This window comes from Trichoplax adhaerens, genomic scaffold, assembly GCF_000150275.1.
Source record: "Trichoplax adhaerens TRIADscaffold_7 genomic scaffold, whole genome shotgun sequence".
In the NCBI taxonomy this organism is placed as follows: domain Eukaryota; kingdom Metazoa; phylum Placozoa; class Uniplacotomia; order Trichoplacea; family Trichoplacidae; genus Trichoplax; species Trichoplax adhaerens.
In genome coordinates, this window is record NW_002060949.1 from 2,472,698 (window position 1) to 2,495,835 (window position 23,138).

The following is a 23,138-nucleotide window of genomic DNA, read 5'->3' on the forward strand; positions in this document are numbered from 1 at the left end:
TTCCGAAACTCCAGCAACCTGCAGTTAAAACTTTTTCACTGATCTACAGATACTTACAAAAGGAACTCCTACAGTATCACCGACAGCGTAACCGATAGACCACTAAATTGTCCAATTTGCCACTTTCCATGGAAATATGGAATACAGTAGTTTTAAACGTTGGTTCATATTTTGCTATAACGCAAGCGTAACCGATAGACCACTAAATTGTCCAATATGCCAATTTCCATGGAAATATAGAACACAGTAGTTTTAAATGTTGGTTCATATTTTGCTATGAAGCAAGCGTAACCGATAGACCACTAAATTGTCCAATATGCCACTTTCCATGGAAATATGGAATACAGTACTTTTAAATATTGGTTCATATTTTGCTATGACGTAAGCGCAACTGATCTACAGGTACTTAGAAAAGGAACTCCTACAGTATCACCGACAGCGTAACCGATAGACCATTAAATTGTCCAATATGCCACTTTCCATGGAAATATGGAATACAGTAGATTTGAATGTTGATTCATATTTTGCTATGACGCAAGCGTAACCGATAGACCACTAAATTGTCCAATATGCCAATTTCCATGGAAATATGGAATCCAGTAGATTTGAATGTTGATTCATATTTTGCTATGACGCAAGCGTAACCGATAGACCACTAAATTGTCCAATATGCCAATTTCCATGGAAATATGGAATACAGTACTTTTAAATGTTGGTTCATATTTTGCTATGACCTAAGCGCAGCTGATCTACAGGTACTTAGAAAAGAAACTCCTACAGTATCGTCGACAGCGTAACCGATAGACCATTAAATTGTCCAATATGCCAATTTGCATGGAAATATGGAATACAGTTGCTTTAAATGTTGGTTCATATTTTGCTATGACGTACTGTATGCGCAACTGATCTACAGGTACTTAGAAAAGAAACTCCTACAGTATCGTCGACAGCGTAACCGATAGACCATTAAATTGTCCAATATGCCACTTTCCATGGAAATAGGGAATACAGGAGATTTGAATGTTGATTCATATTTTGCTATGACGTAAGCGCAGCTTCCTACAGAACTGTACACTGTACTTGTAGTATTATGGTCAAAACGCCCATTCACGTGATAGCAATTTTTCAATACAGTATTCTACTGTATAATACTGTAATATACTGTACAGTACAGTGAAGTACAGTACTGTACAGTACAGTACAGTCTACAGTGTAGTGTTCACTGTAAATTGCTATTGTAATCCAAATTCAATCTTGTTATCCCAAAAGCTCAATCTTGAAAACAAGATCAAGGTAGAGTAGTATTGCCTTGCTAATGTGTTATCACAGTTAAAAGTCATTATTATAGTAAAGCAAAAGAGGAAAGAAGATGCCAGCTGAAGAAGCTAGTAATTACGGTGTTTTTATTGGCTATTTGTATCTTGTTAATTATATCCTTGGCACTGGATTTCTGGGTATACCCTACGTAATACATCATGGAGGAACCATAGCTGGATGTTTGACTTTATTAACAATCTCATTTTTTAGCTGTTTGACTTCGATCTGGACTTTAGAAACCATTTCAAGAGCACAGGTACATCGATAGAAATGCTTAAGTTGTGCTAATATCTGTTTCCCTTGCTATAAAGTACGATAGTATACTGTATAGTTATATATAATTGTTATTCTGGACGCCAAATGGATCAAGTTGTAGTTTTTTTCCAATCCAGTTTTGGATGAACCTTTCATCATTATTATACATTATGAACTACTAATCGATTCTTCACTTACTCTACGTACTTCGCGTGCTATAATGTACCAACTGTAATAATTATACCTTTTATTTTACATGTTATTACTGACTCACTCACATTATATCAGCTTGAATTTATTGATTGAATTGGATTCCCGCTTACATTAGATAGGATTCGATTCTATTAATCAACTTCATATACAATGTATAAACATATACGCGTATACTGTACAGTATACAAGCATATATATATATATATATATATACATAGTACTGTATGAAGATCAGTCGTATACTACGCTACTGTACTTATTATTAGACGTACATATTCTTTATAAGTCATTTGACGTTAACTTCATCTCAGTAATAGTATCTTTTGGCTGTATTTTCCCTTTTAATTAGGCGATAGAGCGTACATCGAGCGCCCAGGAGGAGGAAGTTACCAAAAAATTAATCAATGCTGAAGACTGTCAAGCTAGTTATGATTCTATCGAACAGTATCCCAATAACACTACGAATAACAACATTATTAGTTATGGTCAAATGAGTCGCAGAAAATTCGAAATTACCGAGTTATGCAATTTGTTCTTAGGCGATAAAGCGAAGATCGTATATATGCTTGTTCTGTTCGTTTACTTGGCGTTGGCTTGTTGGTCGTTTACTACGGTCGCAGCTAGCACATGGTCTTCAAACATTCCTTTTGGTAATGGATCAAGTCTACGTCAATGTACACAAGAAGATTTTCAGGATCGAATAATACCTGAGGCTGGTGGTTGCCTAAATAGTTATAGGTTATGTGCTGGCATTTTTGCCGTTATTGTATTATCGCTTTCTTGCTTAGAAGTTACAGAACAAAAGATCATTCAAATTATTATGGGTATATTACGATTTGTCGTAGTACTCTTTATGTGTTTTAATTCAGTTGCTGATCTTACAAGCAAGGAAAATAAGCAAATTCCATTTAGTAATGTTAGCCACTTTGAGCTCATGGACAGCAAACACGATCAACCATACACTACTTTGACATACAGCTATACAAATCCGTTGTACTACAACTTTCGTGCTTGGGTACAAGCTATACCTGTCTTCGTTTATGCTCAAGTTCTCCATCAAGGTATCCCTATATTGATTGAGCCTGTAACACGAAAGCAACACTTGCGAACCATGGTTGTTGCTGTCTTTCTTACAATGTATACTTTGTACACATTTCTTGGTATTGTTATTTCCTATCGTTTTGGTGATAAGGTCTCGCAAATATCAACACTAAATTGGGTGAGTTAAACCATAAGATTGAATTAAATTTGAATTAAAAACGGAGTAAATTATAAGACAATATTTTACTCTTCAGTTTAAATTTGAGGCCTTGTATTATGATTTGTATTTCCTGATTTCAAACTTATTACAATCTAATCGAGTAGAGGATTTTTTGCTCTTTGTCTTTCATAATTTATCATCGCGTTTTATGAATCCAGAATGGTTATGTTTGCGAGCCATAAATATACCTAATAAACGATAACATATACCAAATAATCTACTCTAAGTTATCAGACTTGTCTTATGATTGTTTTACCTGCATTATATGATAAAGTTTCTATAGCATCCTCTTATGTATTATAGTTTATACAACTAGAAAAGTTGTATGATTTTAAATTAATTTACACGTAGAGATGCTAGCAGTTTAATAATACTTTGTTTCCTTTTTTGCGTTATCAAAGAGTGATTTCACGAAACCTGGTAATCCTACTTCTCTACGTGTTATGTCATACTTGGTAGTATTCTTCCCTTCGCTAGATGTTGTATCTGTATTTCCTATGGTGGCTGTTACTCTTGGTAATAACATCTTCACAGTCCTTTATGGTGGTGATACAACTACTGTTACTAACATGCGCTATCCTCGGCTAAAACGCGTGAGTATGCGCTTGATTGCGGCGGCGTTACCTATCATTGGTGGTTTGTTTGTTGAAAGTTTAGTTGCTGTGCTAAAGTATGCTGGATTACTAGGATTTCTGATTTCTTACGCCTTTCCTATCATCTTGCAATATTATTCACGCCGTCAGTATAAAACTGCCTTTAAAAATTTGCAGTATGATCGCAGAAAAAAGCCTTGGGACAGAAGTCCAGCTACAAGTAAAAGTGTAAATGACGATAATGAGGAACTAGATCAGAGTGATAACCAACACGAACAAGATGCTGTTACATATCAACCACCCTGGGATACTCCTTATTCGACTATTTTAAGTGGGCGTAAAATGGTTCACCTTTCTGCTGTTTATACTATTGCCGTTTTTAGTCTAACGATAGTGGGAATAGCTCTACCTACTGCGATGTCCCATAAACATAGCAATGTATCCGCAATATCATCATAAAAAGTTTTTTTCTAGTTAGCACAATACCAATATAATGAAGTCACGCATATTATAATTTACTGTGATTGCTTTCTGATTGGAAAAACCTCAGATTAGTTGTCTTTACATCTGTAACAAACGACCATGTTGAGAAATAATCAAGATAATAAAATCTTGTAGTGATTTATAATATAGTCATATAATCGTACCGTTCTAATCTAGGAGTGCCAGTATAAACTACAGTATTATAGAGGCTTTTATATTTCGATCCACTTGATTGATTAATGAATTTCACAATAATCAATCACTAAAAAAGGTATTTGTTTACATGTATAATATGATCTTTGTTCATGAAATCCTACTTGTTGATATTATTTTCTAATTGTCGAATTAATACTGTATAATGATGTTTTCTAAATCCGTATTAGTATGTAAAAAATGTCAGTATGCCTAAATTATCATGTTGTGAAATATCAGATAAATTACGAAGTATGAAAAGGTCTGTATGAAGTTATATTTTCTTTACTTTTTAATCTACTATGTAGACACTATTTCAATGTCAAGATTGTGAGACCACTGAAATCTGATTAAATTAAATTCGTAATACTGTATTGATGCAGGACCTACGTATGCTTGAATCATAGAAATTATTCAAATTAAAGAATATTTTTTAACATTCATTTAGATTTATTCTTATGACCTATGCTCGTATAGCTACCAAGAAATTATAAAACCACTCAAAATTGTGTACCTTAAAATTGAGTTAGGTACTGGATGAGAATAATATCATTGTAGACCCTATCTTTAATACTTGTGGCAGAAAGCATTAGCAGCAGCGTCAATTTCGTAATTCAAAATCTTAATAACTGACAAATTCACTCTCTTACGCATATACAGTAACACCATAATATAATTGTAAAAAGTCTACTTAAGGAGAAGTAATAAGAGTTACAACGAACAAAAGTTCTAACTCCTTAAACGGTCTTAAAATTTTTATCGAATGATTTTCATAATCCATTAACAGAAAGCTAACCAACTATCCAATCAATAGTGTCAATTATAACATCATACAAATCTCATTTCATCATGAAATAGAATAAATTTTGCATATTACCATTCTAGCCAAACAAAATTTAATTTTACAATTACTATGTCATACTGCGTAATTATAGATTTGCATAAGAGTATGCTACTCCTTATAAAGAAAACTTTGATTTAGTGTAGAAGTCTATAACAGTTGCAGTTACATCTTTCCTAATTTCCCGTTTAACATGAAGTCAATTCGATAAAAATAACTTAAGATTCAAGATAAAATTTAAACAGAATACATTCCTGAGGACTTTGTACAGTTATCCGTCCGAGAACCGGGAGGTACATATGCAGCATTTTGATTATGATCAGCAGATACATAAGAAGTATGTCCCGGTCTTGGCGATAAATTTTCAGCTCGAGGATCTTGCTTTCCAGGTTTAGTCTCAGCAACAGCTTGAGCCATTGGTTCACTGTACGTACTTATTGCATTTATATCATAGTCTGTACTCTGCTCGGGCATATATCTATTCCAATTGCTTTCAGATGGTTGCATAACTCTATTAGTGTTATCATAAGGCATGTCACTAATATTATTTGCGTCATCATCTTGGGTACCATAGGATTGAGACCAGTAAGACTCTGTAGGTGAAGTTTTATTACTTCCAGGTGGTACATAGGGCTGACCTAGAGAATACCTAAAGTATGGATTCTTGAGGTCAACTTCCGCTACTGTTTTAACGCCTGTACTTTGCAATACAGTCATGATTTCTACGTCATAGCTTTGCCTAAAGGGGTATAAAATAAGCAAGTAATGAATAATATGTTGATCTGTAATTTAAAAGTGTATATATACACTCTTACAAACACCAATACCTTGTGTTTGCAACCATACTTATATGCCCGGTTATAACGTCTCCTGCTCTAACAAATAAAGGTGACCGAAAAAGACAACGGACCTGTATATGAATTTATCGATAAAGTATAAATATCAAGTTTGTAATATACGTGTATGCATATCTACAATAAACAATAGGAGTAAAGTTCGAGTATTCAATTACGAGAATTAACTTCAATCACCTGGTACCAATGAGTAAGAGGTTCATGCGGCGCAGTGGACAACCAAATAGATGTTGCAGAGCCAGCGAACTCAACATCGAACCAGAATGCTAGTCCATGCATAATTCCAGTTGTTACAATACTTATACTGTAAGGGATATGGATGTTATGTAAATCAGTTTCATCAGTTGTTCGAAAATCGGTTGTATAACATGACGGCCTTGATAGCAGCAGACGAACATCAAAGGTATCCTACACAAAATTTTATATAAAATTTATGATGAAGGTTCGTAATTTAGGATGATGTCGACTGTCATTACTTCTATTCAAAAAATATTGCATGTAATACAGATGTATTTAAAATAAGTTGATCAACGGTTTATATCATAATGTACTTATGTTGAAGATTTCATCGAACAGAATATTTACAAAAGATATGAGTACATACAACAATAGGTTGTCTGAAAATCTCTGATAGCGCTGTTTGTTGTAGGCTTGTTAAATCTATTCCATAAAATGCTCTCTGATGCCTGTAAATTAATATACAGAAATAGCACAGAATCAATTAATTTTAGTACATGTACGATTTGTGTCGCTATCTTGATATAGTAAACATGAAATGTTATGGTACAATACAAAATATTAACCAGAAATTGGCTTTACAAGACTGCTCTATGTACAAAGATTCATCGCTGAATGGTGCGAAATAAAGGTTCGCAATTGTTGGAAAGATAAGACCTGCCAATGATAGGCAATATTGGTTATGCATAACAAGGAATATTCATCAATAATTTTAACTGGCTTTTACCGTCAGATTTTAACCATTTCTTAGCGTGTAAAAAAGTTTCCAACATTCTTTCGTTAAAAAGCATGTAACCCATTGGCTCTGAAATGATCATATCTATTGGCTCCGGAATTTCAATCTATACCAATTAAAAATATGTGAATACCGATGATTACGGCGTAAAATTAAGAATTAATACTTTTTTACTATATCATTCTATAATTGTTTAATATTGATAGTATTAGCAATTTTAATTGTAGAACCACTTTTATTATGCTGCATAGGTAGTACGTCATACTGCACCTCTTCTATTCTGCCCTTTACTATTTGTATTTTCGGTGACAGTTGATTGGAATGGATCAAATTCTGCAAGGATCAAATAATTTACTACAGATCATAAAATTATAACGTTTTACCCAAAATAAAATCGAATTCTCTCTCTCTATAGGCATAGCTATTTAAAAGTAAAACTCATTCTTTCGCATATATATTACAATAATTATTATAAAACCCCCAAAATATCTAATATACCTCCGCATGAATTGCAATGGAACTAGCTTCCACAGCATAAACTTTACGAGCGCCAGCCTGTACGGCAAAAAACGATAAAATACCAGAGCCAGCACCAACATCTAGCACAACCTACAGTATTGCAACACCGCCATTTATCCAAGTGAGTTTACGTGTACAGTACATGAATCATGACTTCATTATTTACTATATAGAAGTGCATTACATTTGATTACTGTACAGTGTACATGTTTATCGCATAGGTTAAATCTAGAAAAATTGTGTATAAATAGTAGCAACTCCATATCAATAAAAATGGTCAAATGTTGAAACCTAACCAAACATGTAGGCAAGCACTAATCGCACTAATTACCTTATTTTGAAAATCAATTGAGTTTTGCAATATCGCGCGTTGATAAGTTGATGTTCTGATATAATCTTGCATCATGTTTTGTTGCTGGGCTAAATATCCATAAAACTAGGACAGTAGAAGTTAAGCCTTTTTAATAAAGTTATTAGTTAAAGTATATTATATAAATTTTTTGAACTACTGCATTGTGAAAAAGACAAAAATAATTTCAGTTTACAATATAGAATCTATGGATTTCAGTGCGATAAGAGCAACGGAAGAAAGATCAGTGTTTGCTATATACGTATGTTACGTTGAAGTCAATTTACGAAGCTTAGAAATAATAGTTAATAAAGAGTGAATGGATTATAGAAAGGATACGCACAATGTAACTAAGCTGAATTAATTTTTAAAGTGCCTATCTAATTTTTAAAGCATGTTTGACTGCCTTAAGATTGATTGTACTATTTATGACTTACTTCATTAACAGGTTGTACTTCATAAGTTACATATAACAGACCAGCGTAATATCATATTCATCATACCGTAGTATCATACGTATTGATTACTTTTGCCAGGTACTTACTTGAAAGTATTGCACAGCGGATGATTCCTCTGTTCTACTATCAAATATAGATAAAGGCTGATTGTTTCCAACTTTGACTTGAAAGAATTGACTTATAGCTTTCATTAAACCACAACAATCTAGATTAAAAGATAAAGATAACCATCATCCATGTTAGTAATACTACAGCAATACCTATTAACGATAGCTAGTCATTTGTAGAATTTTTGAGGGCAATTAGTAAGAGAAGATAATGTAATCATATATTTGTTAAGTATGGTAACTAGAATGAAGCGTAGGTATTTTACAATTAACGCAGTTGATGGATTGACAATGAAAGCATCTACGTAACTGCAGGTTAAAGCTTATTTTGAAGGAAAACTACAACGTGAATCATTCTACTGTACCAATGGAACGCTAATTAGCTCACAACCTGGTAGCAAACGATACCACTAATACGTATATAACAATCCATTCTATTAGACGGTTAAATTGATTTTAAATAGTTGCGAGATTTGATTTTGGAAATACACTATTGGTCTTTGAGCTACAGAGATGACTAGAAATAGCATTATTACTATTAGGCATTAAAATGTGCAGTAGTAGCACAACCTGGCTCATAAAGTTAATCTATATTTAGTCGAGAATGCCAAGTTATATTACATAACGGTTCTAGTACCGTATATATTTATACGGCAGATTCAAGCTACACCTTAAGTTGTTTATTAATCATCAAAATTGCTTCACTAAAACGTTTTAAGAATGCTGTATTAAAACATGAGATTATTTGTTGATAACAGTAGTCACCGATCAACATAATTACAAGTATGTGGGATATTTCTATAAGCAATGTACTCAAAAGCTCAAAATGAAATAATGCATGTAAGATGAAGGCATACTGTTACAGCCATGCACTATCATGGCTAGTTTCATATTACTCTGCCAAAGTAAGCATACTAACTTTGTCAGCTTAATATGGGTTATTAGATAGCTATGAATGCGGGCATCTTTTGACGCTTATTGTGCTATTCTCATTCTTCAAAGTACGATATAATTGCCACCTAAAAAATAGCTTTAATGACTAATTTTTCTCTAGTAATATTCTTTAGCATGATACCGTAATAATAACATTGAGTAGTCCATACCACCGATATTGTATGACTTCATTACTCATGAGGAATAATACAGTTATTTTGCATAGAATTGTTTGTACAACTTGTTTCAACTATCCTAATATTCACATTTTCGAAATATATAAAGAACTGTATGCAACATGACTGGAGCCAACGAGGAAGTATAACTCATTTCATGATAATTTACGCGTAACGGTAATACAATGCAAGATACCATTACAACATTTATGTATACTGTACACATCATAGTATTGGTACTTTACTGTGCGTGTACAGTACAGTATAGCTATTACTGTCTACCAAAGTTCTCAGAACTACTAATTAAATAAAATTTACCAATAATAATTATTCAAATCATAAAATGTAATTTACATATGTTTTTTAATAACTACATTTGTGTCAATACTGAACAGTCACTAGTTTCGAATTAGTATACTGATTAGTTGATCAAAATTGGTTTTGTAAGATTTGGAATGTATCCTATTTGCATGCTGACATGAGCATTGTCTAGTCGCCAAATACTATTGTATATGTTACGGGAAAATGTCGAATCAGGCTAGATTTTCCTGGTACTGCCTTTTCCCGATTAACATATATATGTTATACTATATACTATTCAAATGGCGTTTATCGGTGCGGTATTTTACAATAAATTTAATAAATAATATTCAGTATCATACTGGATACAGTAAAGTACTGTGCTGTATTGAGTGTGCAGTCATTTTATAGTCGGCGCCAATGGATACAATGTACAATTGTAGATAGAAAACGGTCGTACAGGAATCTAAAAACTGTATTCACCGACTTGTTATTAATCAATGAATTATTGAGATTTTTGATGAACAGTTTCTTCTCTTAATGGTACTATAGTTAACAAGTTATTTTCAATTCTCCATACAACATTAAACAATAACAATGCATACAAGGTAGTATAGTAATTCATTCAAGTCAATATCCTATTGGAGAATGAAATTGTAATCACAGTATTGTAATGTCAAGTTACTGTACCAATGACTGTTGGAAGCTAGATACACTCTAATATCACTTCAATTGGTTCAGGTTAAAATTGACAGTAGGCTATGGTAGATTGTATCAGTACAGGGAAGGCATAGAATTGAGTTGAGATACGTTACTTCATCCATTACTAACTCAATCATGCAAGATAGCTTATTGTAGAATAATAGTTTAAGAAGTTAAGCAGTAGGACTGGGGACAATATTCTTCGTATTGTTTCGTGTCGTTGCTCATTGTATTGAAAATCAAATCCTGATTTGACTAATCATAACTCCTTTCTAGTATTCTATGTACAACAATTATAATTTGAAGTGTCGTTGCTATACGATATTACATTAACATAGCTTATTGAATTAAGATGATCATTTTTACCTTCAGTCTTTGTAAAGTGTAATAATAACATATTATCATTGCTAACGGTTATAGAGAAGGTGGCACTGCTTATACGCGACATGACACTTTTTGAATCAAATTGAAGCTCCTTTAAAATTTGCTCATCTGTTGTAATATAGAATTTGGAAAAGAAATACGTTAGCACAATATACAGTATTACAACTGTACTGTCGAGTGACATTGCTTTATCGACGAACTATGAGATGCGAAATCAAATTAACAAATTACTGTAAATGATTTCAAGTATCAAGTAGACATTGACTGCTAATACAGTAATAGAAAATAGAAAATATTTTGAATAAATAACTTTTGACGCTACGTTTTGAAATTGCTGTAAGAGAATACCGTAATGGAAAAAAAAAACGCAATGTAGAGGTTAGGATCGATTCCTAGATTATCGCATCCTATAAAGCCAACATACGTAGAGTATACAGTATTGAAGAAGACTACAAGCGGTACTTCGTCTTGAAACATTAATAGCCAACTCGACCTACCTTGCAGCAAGCGTACGTTACATACTGGCCTACGAAGTTGGAACACTATAATTAAATTTTCCTGTTGAAAATTATTCAACAACTGAAGACTGTCATCCAGTAATGCAGCAGAACATCGTTGGAATCGAAATTCCGAGCTTTCTTCGGGTTTCATTTCTTTCAAGGTGGTTGAATTTAGTATCTTTCACTTCACAGTATCAATTTCGAATTCACTTTTGCTGCCAGAACTAGATTTCAACTTGTACCTAACAGGCCAAAGGCAAAAGTGGTTTTGCTTGACTACACTGGAGTATTTTACGGACTGTTTAGGTAGAGTACTGTACAGTACAGTGATAAGAGTTTAGAACTGGCTCACACCGTAGTGTTGGGCAACAACCGGCTAGAGGATTCGGCGATTTTGGGTGTAGAGTACTGTAGACTACAGTGTCTTTAAGCGCACCGTGAGCATGTGTAGTCGTGACATGTAGCGTCTGCGCTTGTGCGAGAATCTGTTTCCAACGTATTTTACGGATTGTGGAGGTAGAGTACAACACAGTGTACAGTGATAAGAGTTTAGTATGTACTGTACACTGTACACTGTTAGGCAACAACCGGCTAGAGGATTCGGTGATTTTGGGTGAACAGTACACATTACTGTACTGTACTGTATGTACAGTACACTACTGTATTCGTGAAACGACATGCAGTATACTGTACGGTACTGTACTGTACAGTACATTGGAAAAATTCTTTCACTTTTCTCCTGCAGACCTATACGGTACGATATGAGCCAGTTCTCTTTAGAGTGCTATTGGGCAAAATTAATTGTAGCAAAGCTGCAAAATTTGCCTACAATTCTATACATAGTTATTCAGCTTTATATTCGTATAATTTTATCACATTTCTATTCACTCTCGTGATTTTAGGGCACCTTAAAGTACTCTGATTCGAACTGGTTCACACTGCAGTACACAGTACAGTCCGTACAGTACAATCACTACAGTATCACAATTGTACTGTACACTGTACAGTACACTACTGTGCCTTTTACGCGCACCGTGAGCATGTGTAGTCGCGACATGTAGCGTCTGCGCTTGTGCAAAAATCTGTTTCCAACGTAAGAGCGTGACTTCACATTCTATTGTAATGAATTAAATTTACAGTTAATTCCATTTCAATAGGTAGCACAGGATCTTGGCGGCCTTCTATGGAAATTAATAAGAATTTAAATTTTGATTTTGCTTTTACCCTACGGCCTACCAAAGTAGCTACCTTACTGTATTTATTTTTGAAGAGCTTGTCTCAATTAGACGTATTCTTGAGCTGCTAACAATATGGCCGATCAACCATCCAGTAGCAGCAGCAATATTTTGAAAGTCAGCGTGAATAAGTCACTGTTTAAGAATGTCATCAAGCATACTGAAGCTCATAACAAGGTTAGACGGATTGTGGATTGCTCATATGCTATAGCTTCAGGATAAATCTATTCGAATTCATCCCTATCCCATTAATATGACAAAATTAAAATTCACTACAGTTGGTAGTAAGAACAATTAAGCTCGCTGCTATGCCATGGCGTAAAATCTGATGTAGACCTAATGTACTCGTACAGCACAGTATTTACCTAGCGTGTCTGCAAAATTGAGCAATGCAGATAAGGGAGTACCTACTGGATTGTGGTAATGCTGTGACGATTCCTATTTTACTGTTTCTATGTACTATGCGATCCATTATCTTGCTAGCTTGCATTTTACAATAAGTATCTTTCTTAACCTCTTGACGAAAGTAATTATTAATTAAGATTATGTTGCTGCAATAGTATGTGTCTTGTAAAGTAATGATACTGTCATGGAAAGAAAACAGTACGTATATGGAATAGACGAGTATGGACGTGTATCACAAAATTTTTACTGTAGTAACTGCTACCTACGCTCATGCTTACTAAAATTAATTTACCTACATTGCATTGCTTTCTTGCAGGTCCAAGAAGTAAATGAAATGTGGCGGCAGCACAAGGTTAGCAGTAAAGTAAAATCGAAGGATAGCACTAAGCGGAAAAGGTAAGAATTCGATTTCAATTTGCAATCACAACACTAGATTGATAGTGCAACGCGGGTCTATTGTATATGTACATTTTATCTTACCCACTCTGTTAGAATAGGCAATACAATATTGTGTTTATACGAGTAGATGAATAACTCTTGCATAGCGACACTTAGAATTGAGTGTTTGCTCTAAAATAGGAGTAAATTATACGAAACTTTTAACAGGGATTCAGAACGTCCAAAGAGGAGCAAAATAGCTAAGCCTGAAAGTACGTATTGGACAAAGCAGTTACTCAATGTTGAAGAAGCAGATCCTGACAGGTAAATCGTTCACTTTTTGTTGCGATAAAAAGACTATCGACGGTACCGTATTAATCAAACATACATAGACTGTTTTATCTGTCCAATTGACTGTAACGAAGTTGCACAATCACAAGTCATTAGATTTGTAACATATTTTAGTTCATTAATTCATCAGGTGGGGTCATGCCGGATATAAGGAGTTATATCCTGAAGAATTTACTCCTTCTCCGATATCGCTTACATCCAGCAGTAGTATAGACAGCAGTGTTGACAACAGAAAGAGAAAGAAAACAAGTAACGGGAAAAAAAAGTATAGCAACCATATATATATATATATGTATATACTACATATATAAGTTTTATTCTTGCACAGGTAATGCCTGTCGTAAGATAGATACGCCTATACTAACTGCATTTGGGCCGTATTTGACTATAGAAAGTCCAAGAAAAAAAAGAAGAAAGAGTCTAAAAAAAGAAAAAAAAGAAACTATGATAGCCAGGAAAGATGACATCAACATCAATCAGAAATAACAATATGCGTAGAAGACAGTGAATAATGTGAAATCAGCCTTAAATCCTGGCTATTACTGCAATGTATATATATATATATATGTGTATGTGTACTGTACATATGTATTACATGTTAATTAACATTGATTTGTAGTTTTGCTACTGTATCAAATCAAAGCAATTATGTATAATTAATGAATGAAATACTGTACGCGCAGTATATGTATGTTCATCGTACTGTGGTATTACAAGGATTTTACTGTTATACAGTAAAAGGTATACCACATTTTAGGTATGATAATTGTTATTGTGACTATTATGTGAATATGACAATAGCAAACTATACCTCAAACCGAAAATTGCAAAATAGTTATATAATTATTGAAACTGTAAGTCAAGATTCAACTTTTTTTATATGTAATATATTCTCGTATTACGAAGCACTAACATATTATCTACGGTAATAATCTACATCTTATTTAGTTAGTACTAAATACAGTGTAAGTCTTAGAGATGATATGGCCATCGTTATCTTAAATAAATATTACTCGTATATTGATAGAATAGACGTAGATAGCCTTTTACCTTTAATGCTGGATGTTGGCACAAACTAAGCGGCCATCAAAAAGAAGCTGTAATTGGATTGACGAGATGTACTGTGTCTATGCAACTATTTTACGGTCCAAAGAATGCAGTATACGGGTGTAATAAATAGAGTTATTTATTATTGGAATGTGCTAATATAAAAGTTTCTTAATTATATTTATGGATCATGATTATGAGTTAGTGAATGGGTGGAAAATGTCAATGCAGAGAGCAGAAAAAGACCCTAACTAAAAATTCCTACACCTGATCGAACTGAAATATTACTTATTTACGGTGCATATACGTATAATGTAACCATTTTGCATCAATTACTTTGTACACTATCAGTAGGGCAGCTTAATTAAACGAAGTATCCAAATTAATTTATGCCAAATGGCTAGGGCTAATATACACTGTACATTGTACAGTATAGCAGCGGAAGGTCATGATGTAGTACGAGTACAGTATATACGAACGAAAGTGTGCAAAAATAAACTGTCGCGTCCTTTACCTTCTCCTCTTCAGTAGCGCATAGAAAGGTAGGAGCAAAGCGATGAAAATGACTACAGTTTATTTTACATCCATACTGGTTAGTTTTATAAAGGTGCAGTGCTAAATTACCTGCTACTAGGTAACTAGACTGTACACTAAGTACTTTATTATTCTTTTAACCCTTTATATCCATATTCCAGTGGTTTATGAGTATACTGTCATTAACAGATACAGGATGGTACAATGAATAGTAAGTACAAAAAACCCAGAAAAAGGACGACAGTTTATTGTACATCCATAACTGGTTAATTTTATAAAGGTGCAGTGCTAAATTACCTGCTACTAGGTAACTAGACTGTACACTAAGTACTTTATTATTCTTTTAACCCTTTATATCCATATTCCAGTGGTTTATGAGTATACTGTCATTAACAGGTACAGGATGGTACAATGAATAGTAAGTACAAAAAACCCAGAAAAAGGACGACAGTTTATTGTACATCCATAACTGGTTAATTTTATAAAGGTGCAGTGCTAAATTACCTGCTACTAGGTAACTAGACTGTACACTAAGTACTTTATTATTCTTTTTTTAACCCTTTATATCCATATTACAGTAGTTTATGAGTATGCTGTCATTAACAGGTACAGGATGGTACAATGAATAGTAAGTACTGTTCTATTCTCCATAACGTAGTATAATTAATTCAATTTTGATACATCGTCACTACATACTGTATCATCAACATCAGTATAAATTAATTAATAAATAAAAAAATGTTAATTACGGTTTCATACACTACTATCCTGTCTTGTATACTGTATTGCAATATCTAGGCAACACAATGAGAACATTATGTGTTGGTAATATATCAATTAACTTAAATAGATGCATTTATGCATATCATCATTGTCGTCATCAACTACTAGTTTACTGATGCCATCGCCGACTCTAGACTATTTAACATTAATAATATTTTCCTTGATAACAGCTTTTACACTATCGATTTTATGCTCAGTTTTGAATCGAAAAAAGAAGATGTATAACCTAACGAATATGAAAGGTCGTGTTACCATCTACTCTACCACTGGTTGCCCACATTGCAAGCATGCTAAAAGTGCCCTTAACGAGTTGGGAATTCCCTTTGTAGATGTTAACTTAGATAACTATCCGCAAGCAAGGAAAGAAATGGAAGAGAAAACCAATCGACGTACTGTACCTCAAATCTTTTTTAATAATATCCACGTCGGTGGTAACGATGAATTTTCTAAATTGGTGAGCAATCATTTAGCTAGATGCCCCTTACAGCCCTAGTACAGTAGTAGGCGTAATATTGAGGCGATTTTCACATGCCTTTGCGCTTGTAAATGGTTCTCTTTTTAGACGATAGTCGTACAGCTTACGATTTGTACCACCATGATTGAGCAAATTTATACCACATCACTATGATTTAGAAAATTGAAAATTTACTTTTTCTGAATAGTTAAATGCAATCGTTGTTGGAATTGTTTAAAAAAACTACTGTACCAGAGCCCTGCCATTGCTATATTTTCTTTGCCCTGACCTACCCTTGCCGAAGTGAACTGTACTGAATAAGAATCATTTAAAGTATCTAGTTACTGCTTACTCAGAGTAAAGTACAGCACAGTAGTTCTGGCCAACTTATGGCAGTAATCGCTATTTCTTTAGTGATACCATACTGTTGATAAATCTATAAAATCATACTGTATACTGTACTCGTAAAACAGACGTAAGCCAAAACTAAAATATATCAATGATTAATTACAAGTATCAGTACCCAGTAAATAGTAATTGGATTGTTGATCATTCCTCAAAGACGTGTTGATGAAAACTACATTTTTAAATTGGTTCTATCGGTAGTCACTGCTCTTATTTGGTGTGCGTACATTTTTTTACTGGCTCCAGCATGTCTTCAGATACGGTACAGTAAAAAAAGAGACTTCTAGGGTAAAATTCGGGACTGGAAGTAGCTCTTCAGTGCAATAAATGCAGTTGCGTATTCTTCCCAATATACACGTACAGTATATAAGTATATGATTATAAAACATGGATAGTGGTTTCGTTAGCAGAAATAGGCCAAATAGCTGCCTTGTATCATAAGATGGCAATTTTAAAATATACGTTATTGTATTATACTATGCAGTATCTAACTGGCATACAGCAGGTAGCAATTTGCATAAAGAAAACAAATTTATTTCAAAATGGTGGATTTCTCAATGCTTAATCGGTAATCGATGAGTCAGGCCAGCTATTTCGTCAATCATCTCTTGAAAGAATTTTAAGACTAGTAGTCCCTGATCTTGCAGTCCACATTTAGTTTAGTCTTACCGATCTTACGTATTCTACGATGTGGTATCGGAATGACAATCATCGTATTTCTTGACCTACGTATCATTTTTTAATCAATAATATCTCAATCTGCAGTACTGTACACTACACCTCTTGCACTTGAAACTTGGATGCGAAGTTCCTTGGTATCAATTATTTATTTCATTTCTTGATAATCTGCCAATACTTAAAGATAATCTTGCTCGCATTAGTCAATACTGTCAACAGCATCTCATTAATTTTTCGAGGGTACTTATGGATGATAGTAAGAGTCTACTCGTATTAAATTGTATTATGTTCTAACTATGAGAAATCTATTTGATCTCTCTGCTTACACCCGGTAGATTACTAAAATACAGTACGTATAGTCAATTTGATTTTGATTAATTAATTCATGTACAGGAGAAAGACCGATTGCAAGAATTAGTGAATGAGGTAACAAATAATGAACCTCCCGCAGATGCTCCCCAAATACCGGATCCCTCGACTGCCGTACAAAGTAAGTTAACCTTAATGAGGAATTTCAGTTATTACAGCGTATAGTAAGTCTATTCTAGCTCTTAGGAGAAACAAATACGAGTATGCAGTTGACCTCAATTTTTTAAAGTATCATGATTTAGTTGCTGATTTTGCAAAATTTCTGCTCATGATGCTGCATGGATTTGTCGCTTGTGTAGTATCAAATGGCACTAAAACTGGTGGCTAATATTTACCCATATATCCTACAGTACTGTACATTGTATAATAAAGTACAGTATATGTTATAACCATATTCCCGTATATTACATTAATCAAGAAGTTTTCATCCATTTTGGTTAATGAACATGAAAAATAATTGTATTGAAAATGGCTCATTAATAAATAAGTGAACCATGCATGACCGAATTCACTCTGCCTGTACTGTACTAAGTTAAAAGCGAGTGAGATATTCATGGCGATAATATTGCACTACTGCATATTACAAACACTATAGGTGATGTACGGTTTTGTACACATAATCTGTCTGTAGAAGGTTGTACGCTCGAAAATAAAATACGCATTTACATAAGTAAAATCCAAAGAATATTCTCGTAACGGCGGAGGTAAAGACTAATATCGCTGACCTTGGCATGGATACTTTTAATTATAGGTGATGTCAGCAGTGACATAAAGTGTGAACCTGATGAATATGCTGTTTTAGCGAAAGCCCTCCGCGAGAGTGGTCTTGTCTCAAATCACAGGAAAAATTTAAAGTGGCATAAAAAAACTATCATAGGTAGTGAGGCGACGGAATGGCTAGCCAAACATAAGAATATAGGTAGTGTAAATACATCTTTACTATTATGATAAATTTCTGGCAATGACCCGCTGTCCCTATGTCATGGTTAGATTTCAGAAATCATGATAATATACAAAACTTATATGCTTAAAGTTAAACATTTTATTACCTACTAGATATTGATGAAGCCTTAAAGCTTGGACAAGAGTTAATTGATCGTTACTTCCTCCATCCCATTCACGGAGATAGAAAATTTGAAAATGGTAGTTCTTATTATAGATTCTTGGAAGATGATGACGATAAAGCTTTAAATATGGAATTTACTTCCGAGTGCGAGCCAAGATCAGGTTAGTTGCTTGTGATAATTCAATAAATTCGTTACTACACAAAAATTGATGACCATGTACTTTAATATGTATAGCTTCCGAAGTAGGAGAAGATTTAAGACGTCTAATTTTGAAAACATATAGCAAATATTTATCGAATGATGGCAAGGTAATACTATACTCAACACTGCTGATAGTACACTTGTACGTACATCCCGCAATATCCCGTCTAGAATTTACATACGGAATGCAATAATATACATTACTGAACTAAGACTATTATATTCTTTAGAAAATTGACTACAAAGGCATTGCAGAAAGCCAAGAATTTCAAGAATATAGACGAGCTGCTGCAGAATTGCAACGTGTTAACGTTGCAACTTTAAGTAAAGAAGAAAAGCTAGCATTCTTTATTAATATTTACAATGCTCTAATCGTACATGCTAATATTACCGTTGGCCCACCAGTAACAGTATGGCAACGTTATCGCGTACGTCTTCATTAACCTTTAATGACTTATGCAACCTGCTGCTTAATTGCCGTTAAATTTAAATATACTGTATTTCAGTACTTCAATACGGTCAGCTACAAGATTGGCGGTTATAATTACACGCTGAATGAAATCGAAAATGGCCTGCTGCGGGGTAACCGAAAAGCGGTGGGATCCTTTAGGAAACCATTCTCTAAAGATGATCCTCGTCTTCCAATAGCACTTACGGAGCTAGACTCGCGAGTACACTTTGCTCTCGTTTGCGGAGCCCGTAGTTGTCCCCCTGTCAAAACTTATTCATCTAAGGTCATTACTATTAATGTAGCATAATTATGCTGCGTATTGACTTATGTATTGAATAGATCTTCTATCAAGAGGAGGTTCACAACTTGTATGTGACGAAGTTTGGTTTTTAATATAACTCATACTAGTTTGGATCTATTGTGTTTAGGAGATTTATGAGCAGCTTCAATCCGCCGGTGAAGCATTTCTCGAAGGCGATGAAGCTTTACAAATTGGCGAAAAGGAAGTAAGTACAAGAGAAATTAAGTGTCTATTTGTAGTTAGCGCATTATTTCACCAATGGGTCATTAATGGGGAAAAGTCAAACGTAGTAGTAGGTTATTTACCTGTCTGATGTTAACGACCAAAATGGGCTTTCTATTCTATTTTAGGTCAAAGTTAGTGAAATATTCAAGTGGTATCGGGTTGATTTTGGTACTACAGATGAGCAGGTAATCCAACGGATATTTGAACATACGGGACCTGGTAGCAAACGCAACAAGTTACAGACTCTACTTGAGAACAAATCTAGCGTAAAGCTTTCGTATCTCCCATACAATTGGGATCTAAATTCAAATTAACTCTAATGCTTACCGCCCTTTTAATCAGGTTTATTTCATTAAATGTTTTTTGTACCTATACGACTTGATGTAATAATTTCAGAATGTAACCTAAAGGGAATCTCCGTATGTAAATTATTTTGACATACCGTGACTGATATCGAGTATCTACCTATATTCATGGAAGTAATTTAAGAGGATAGGCTTGCTTAACGGCTTGTGGATTCTATAGACATACAGTATCTGGAGTTGCGATAACTATACGAGTAGTATAGGTATAAATATTTTCGCTATAAATAAACGATAAATACGGTATATACAATTAATAAGCCTTGTTAGCGAAAATGACGTAATAATGTAGCTATTATTCTCCAAATTTGCATGTGCTATGAGTATTGACGGATTTTAGTATATTTATAGCATAAATTGGAGCAGTGTAGTCTGATAGAATAGCGATAAAGCCCCTGTCTACGTTGGAGCGTGGCATCTAAAGCAGGACTACTAAATCTTAAATTTTCAGGATGAAATAGAATACTCCAGATTAATTTTTTATAAGCTGTGCAGTAGTAAACCATCATCTGTATCAGTATAAATAGTATGGGTTGTGTAACTTAAATGCTTTTATTTGCTATGTCGTATCTTATAACATTGTTTTAATAAATGAACTATAGCTTAAGAATGGTGCTGAAATGCTATGGAGGTGTATACCGTAATTCGTATCTATCTTTACCGTTGGTGATTCAACTTTAGCAGAAGCCCTTGCACTTTTATTAGCAGCTAACAAAAGTTTTGGAATCTTAGTAATTCTTTAAATAAGGATCTAAAAAATTTTATTAATCCGTGATATATACATGGTAGATTATTCATATTAAGAATGGACTATCGCAGCCGTCAGCATTTAGTCAAGGGGAGTAAAGTTTTATGGCTTAGCATCTAGGTTTAGCCGTGGCTTAACGTGCCTTTCATAGAGTGACTGAGGTTTTAGCCATTAAAATGACTCTCCAAGACATCGAGGCTAAGTGTCTACAGAATACGTACTAGTTTTTGCTATTTTCAATGCTTTTTAACGAGTCATTTAAGAGCTGGAAGCTAAAACGTTATCCATTTGAATGTTAAATATTTCTTATTTATTAATTAATAAGCAAGATGATTGCAGTCATACAGTGAAATAACATAAAAAATTTTATGTACAGCATCATAATTAAAATGTTTACGTTAATACTCTGTATTTACTGTATGTACATTGTGAAACAGCCATGATACGTATATAAACGCAGGTATGGTTGTCATAAGCGCATAAGGCATAACCGTCAAAATTAGATTTCTTCCTGGGTATATATTGTAAGAGTGGGGAGTTGAGGCATAGAGTTCATGCGTGAGTAAGTTTATATGTGTATGTTCCATTGAAATCTTTGATAAATATAGGTCCAATCTCTATAGATATATCGCTTAACTATTAGTAAGAAATTGTCATATGCCAATACGGTCTTTGCGAGCATAGCAACAGTGTATCATCAATGGCTATCTTCAGGGGTTTTCGCGTAGGACAGTTAAGATTGCACAATCGTATAAATTTTAGGTTATATCAGCGTCACGATTTCTCTTTCTTTCTTTCAATTTGGCAAGCTCCTGTTCTAGGGCATCTATTATCTGCTTCTAAAATATTCAAAATCGATTGCTGTGAAATTCAAAATATGACTTATCCATATTTTCGGTATTTCAAGTGTGTACGAGTAATGATGTTAGGTAAACAGTTAAAATAAATCGGTGCAGGAATGATACGTCCGTATACTCGTATCATGTTCAACGATTACCGATGTTATGAAATTAATGGAGCTGTCATTTCATTCATAGTTCAAATACCTTTTCTTTAGTTTCGATGCGATACTGGAAGTAATAGCCCACAGCACCACCCAAAAATCCACCGATGCAAATTGCGAAGAAATTACCAGTTTTAGTGCCTGATGCTACGAGTTTCATGGCAATCAGGTGGTATTCAACAAGACTTTGTAAAAGCTGAAGGCAAGTGTACTATTGAGTTAATTTCCAATTCGCAACAACTAATACACCAAGTGTACTTATCACTCTCAGTGAGTCGATATTCTAGTAGATGCATCGATATTGTACTTACCGTATTTAATGGAGACGTCAAAATTGGGAATCTATTATAGTGTAGCTAGAGATCCATTGCTGGAGATCTTGTCAGCCATAGAAAGTGCAGAGACGCCTTGGATCAATGAATAATATGGCGCTTTCTTTCCCATGTACAGTAGTGTACAGTCAGTTAGTACTGCATATACTGTACACTTGTACAGTAGGGCAGTCACTGCAGGCATTCGGTACTGTAAGCGTGTACTGTATGAAGTCAGCACTAAGCCCCGGCTGACATCATGGCCCATGGACATGAGATCGTTTGGGAGTACTGTACACTGTACACTGTGCACTGTACACTGTACACTGTACAATACACCCTTTACAGTACGTATAATAAACCCCATTGTCACCCCCTGAGTACAGTAGAGTAGGTAGAGTAGAGTAGAGTAGAGTACAG

General features: G+C 34.2%; 3 protein-coding genes across 3 annotated transcripts; 2 read left to right on the forward strand and 1 right to left on the reverse strand.

The window, feature by feature from the left end:
• Window positions 1-1,369: 1,369 nt before the first annotated feature.
• On the forward strand, window positions 1,370-4,098 carry TRIADDRAFT_58063 (uncharacterized protein; the record flags this gene model as incomplete). Its single annotated transcript, XM_002113987.1, has 3 exons — window positions 1,370-1,573; window positions 2,135-3,004; window positions 3,448-4,098. The coding sequence occupies 3 exons, from the start codon at window positions 1,370-1,372 to the stop codon at window positions 4,096-4,098; spliced, it is 1,725 nt and encodes a 574-aa protein (XP_002114023.1).
• Window positions 4,099-5,734: 1,636 nt separating this feature from the next.
• Window positions 5,735-8,445, reverse strand: TRIADDRAFT_1535 (uncharacterized protein; the record flags this gene model as incomplete). Its single annotated transcript, XM_002114313.1, has 10 exons — window positions 5,735-5,894; window positions 5,983-6,065; window positions 6,187-6,417; window positions 6,614-6,695; window positions 6,813-6,903; window positions 6,974-7,088; window positions 7,253-7,315; window positions 7,481-7,591; window positions 7,833-7,937; window positions 8,395-8,445. Coding segments are annotated over 10 exons (1,092 nt in total), but the record flags the coding sequence as incomplete, so codon positions are not given.
• A 4,275-nt stretch (window positions 8,446-12,720) lies between these two features.
• Window positions 12,721-20,681, forward strand: TRIADDRAFT_64079 (uncharacterized protein; the record flags this gene model as incomplete). Its single annotated transcript, XM_002113988.1, has 14 exons — window positions 12,721-12,822; window positions 13,367-13,446; window positions 13,657-13,752; window positions 13,910-14,028; window positions 16,341-16,597; window positions 18,074-18,170; window positions 18,801-18,926; window positions 19,106-19,276; window positions 19,351-19,424; window positions 19,548-19,745; window positions 19,824-20,051; window positions 20,197-20,274; window positions 20,420-20,479; window positions 20,637-20,681. The coding sequence occupies 14 exons, from the start codon at window positions 12,721-12,723 to the stop codon at window positions 20,679-20,681; spliced, it is 1,731 nt and encodes a 576-aa protein (XP_002114024.1).
• Between the last annotated feature and the right edge of the window lie 2,457 nt (window positions 20,682-23,138).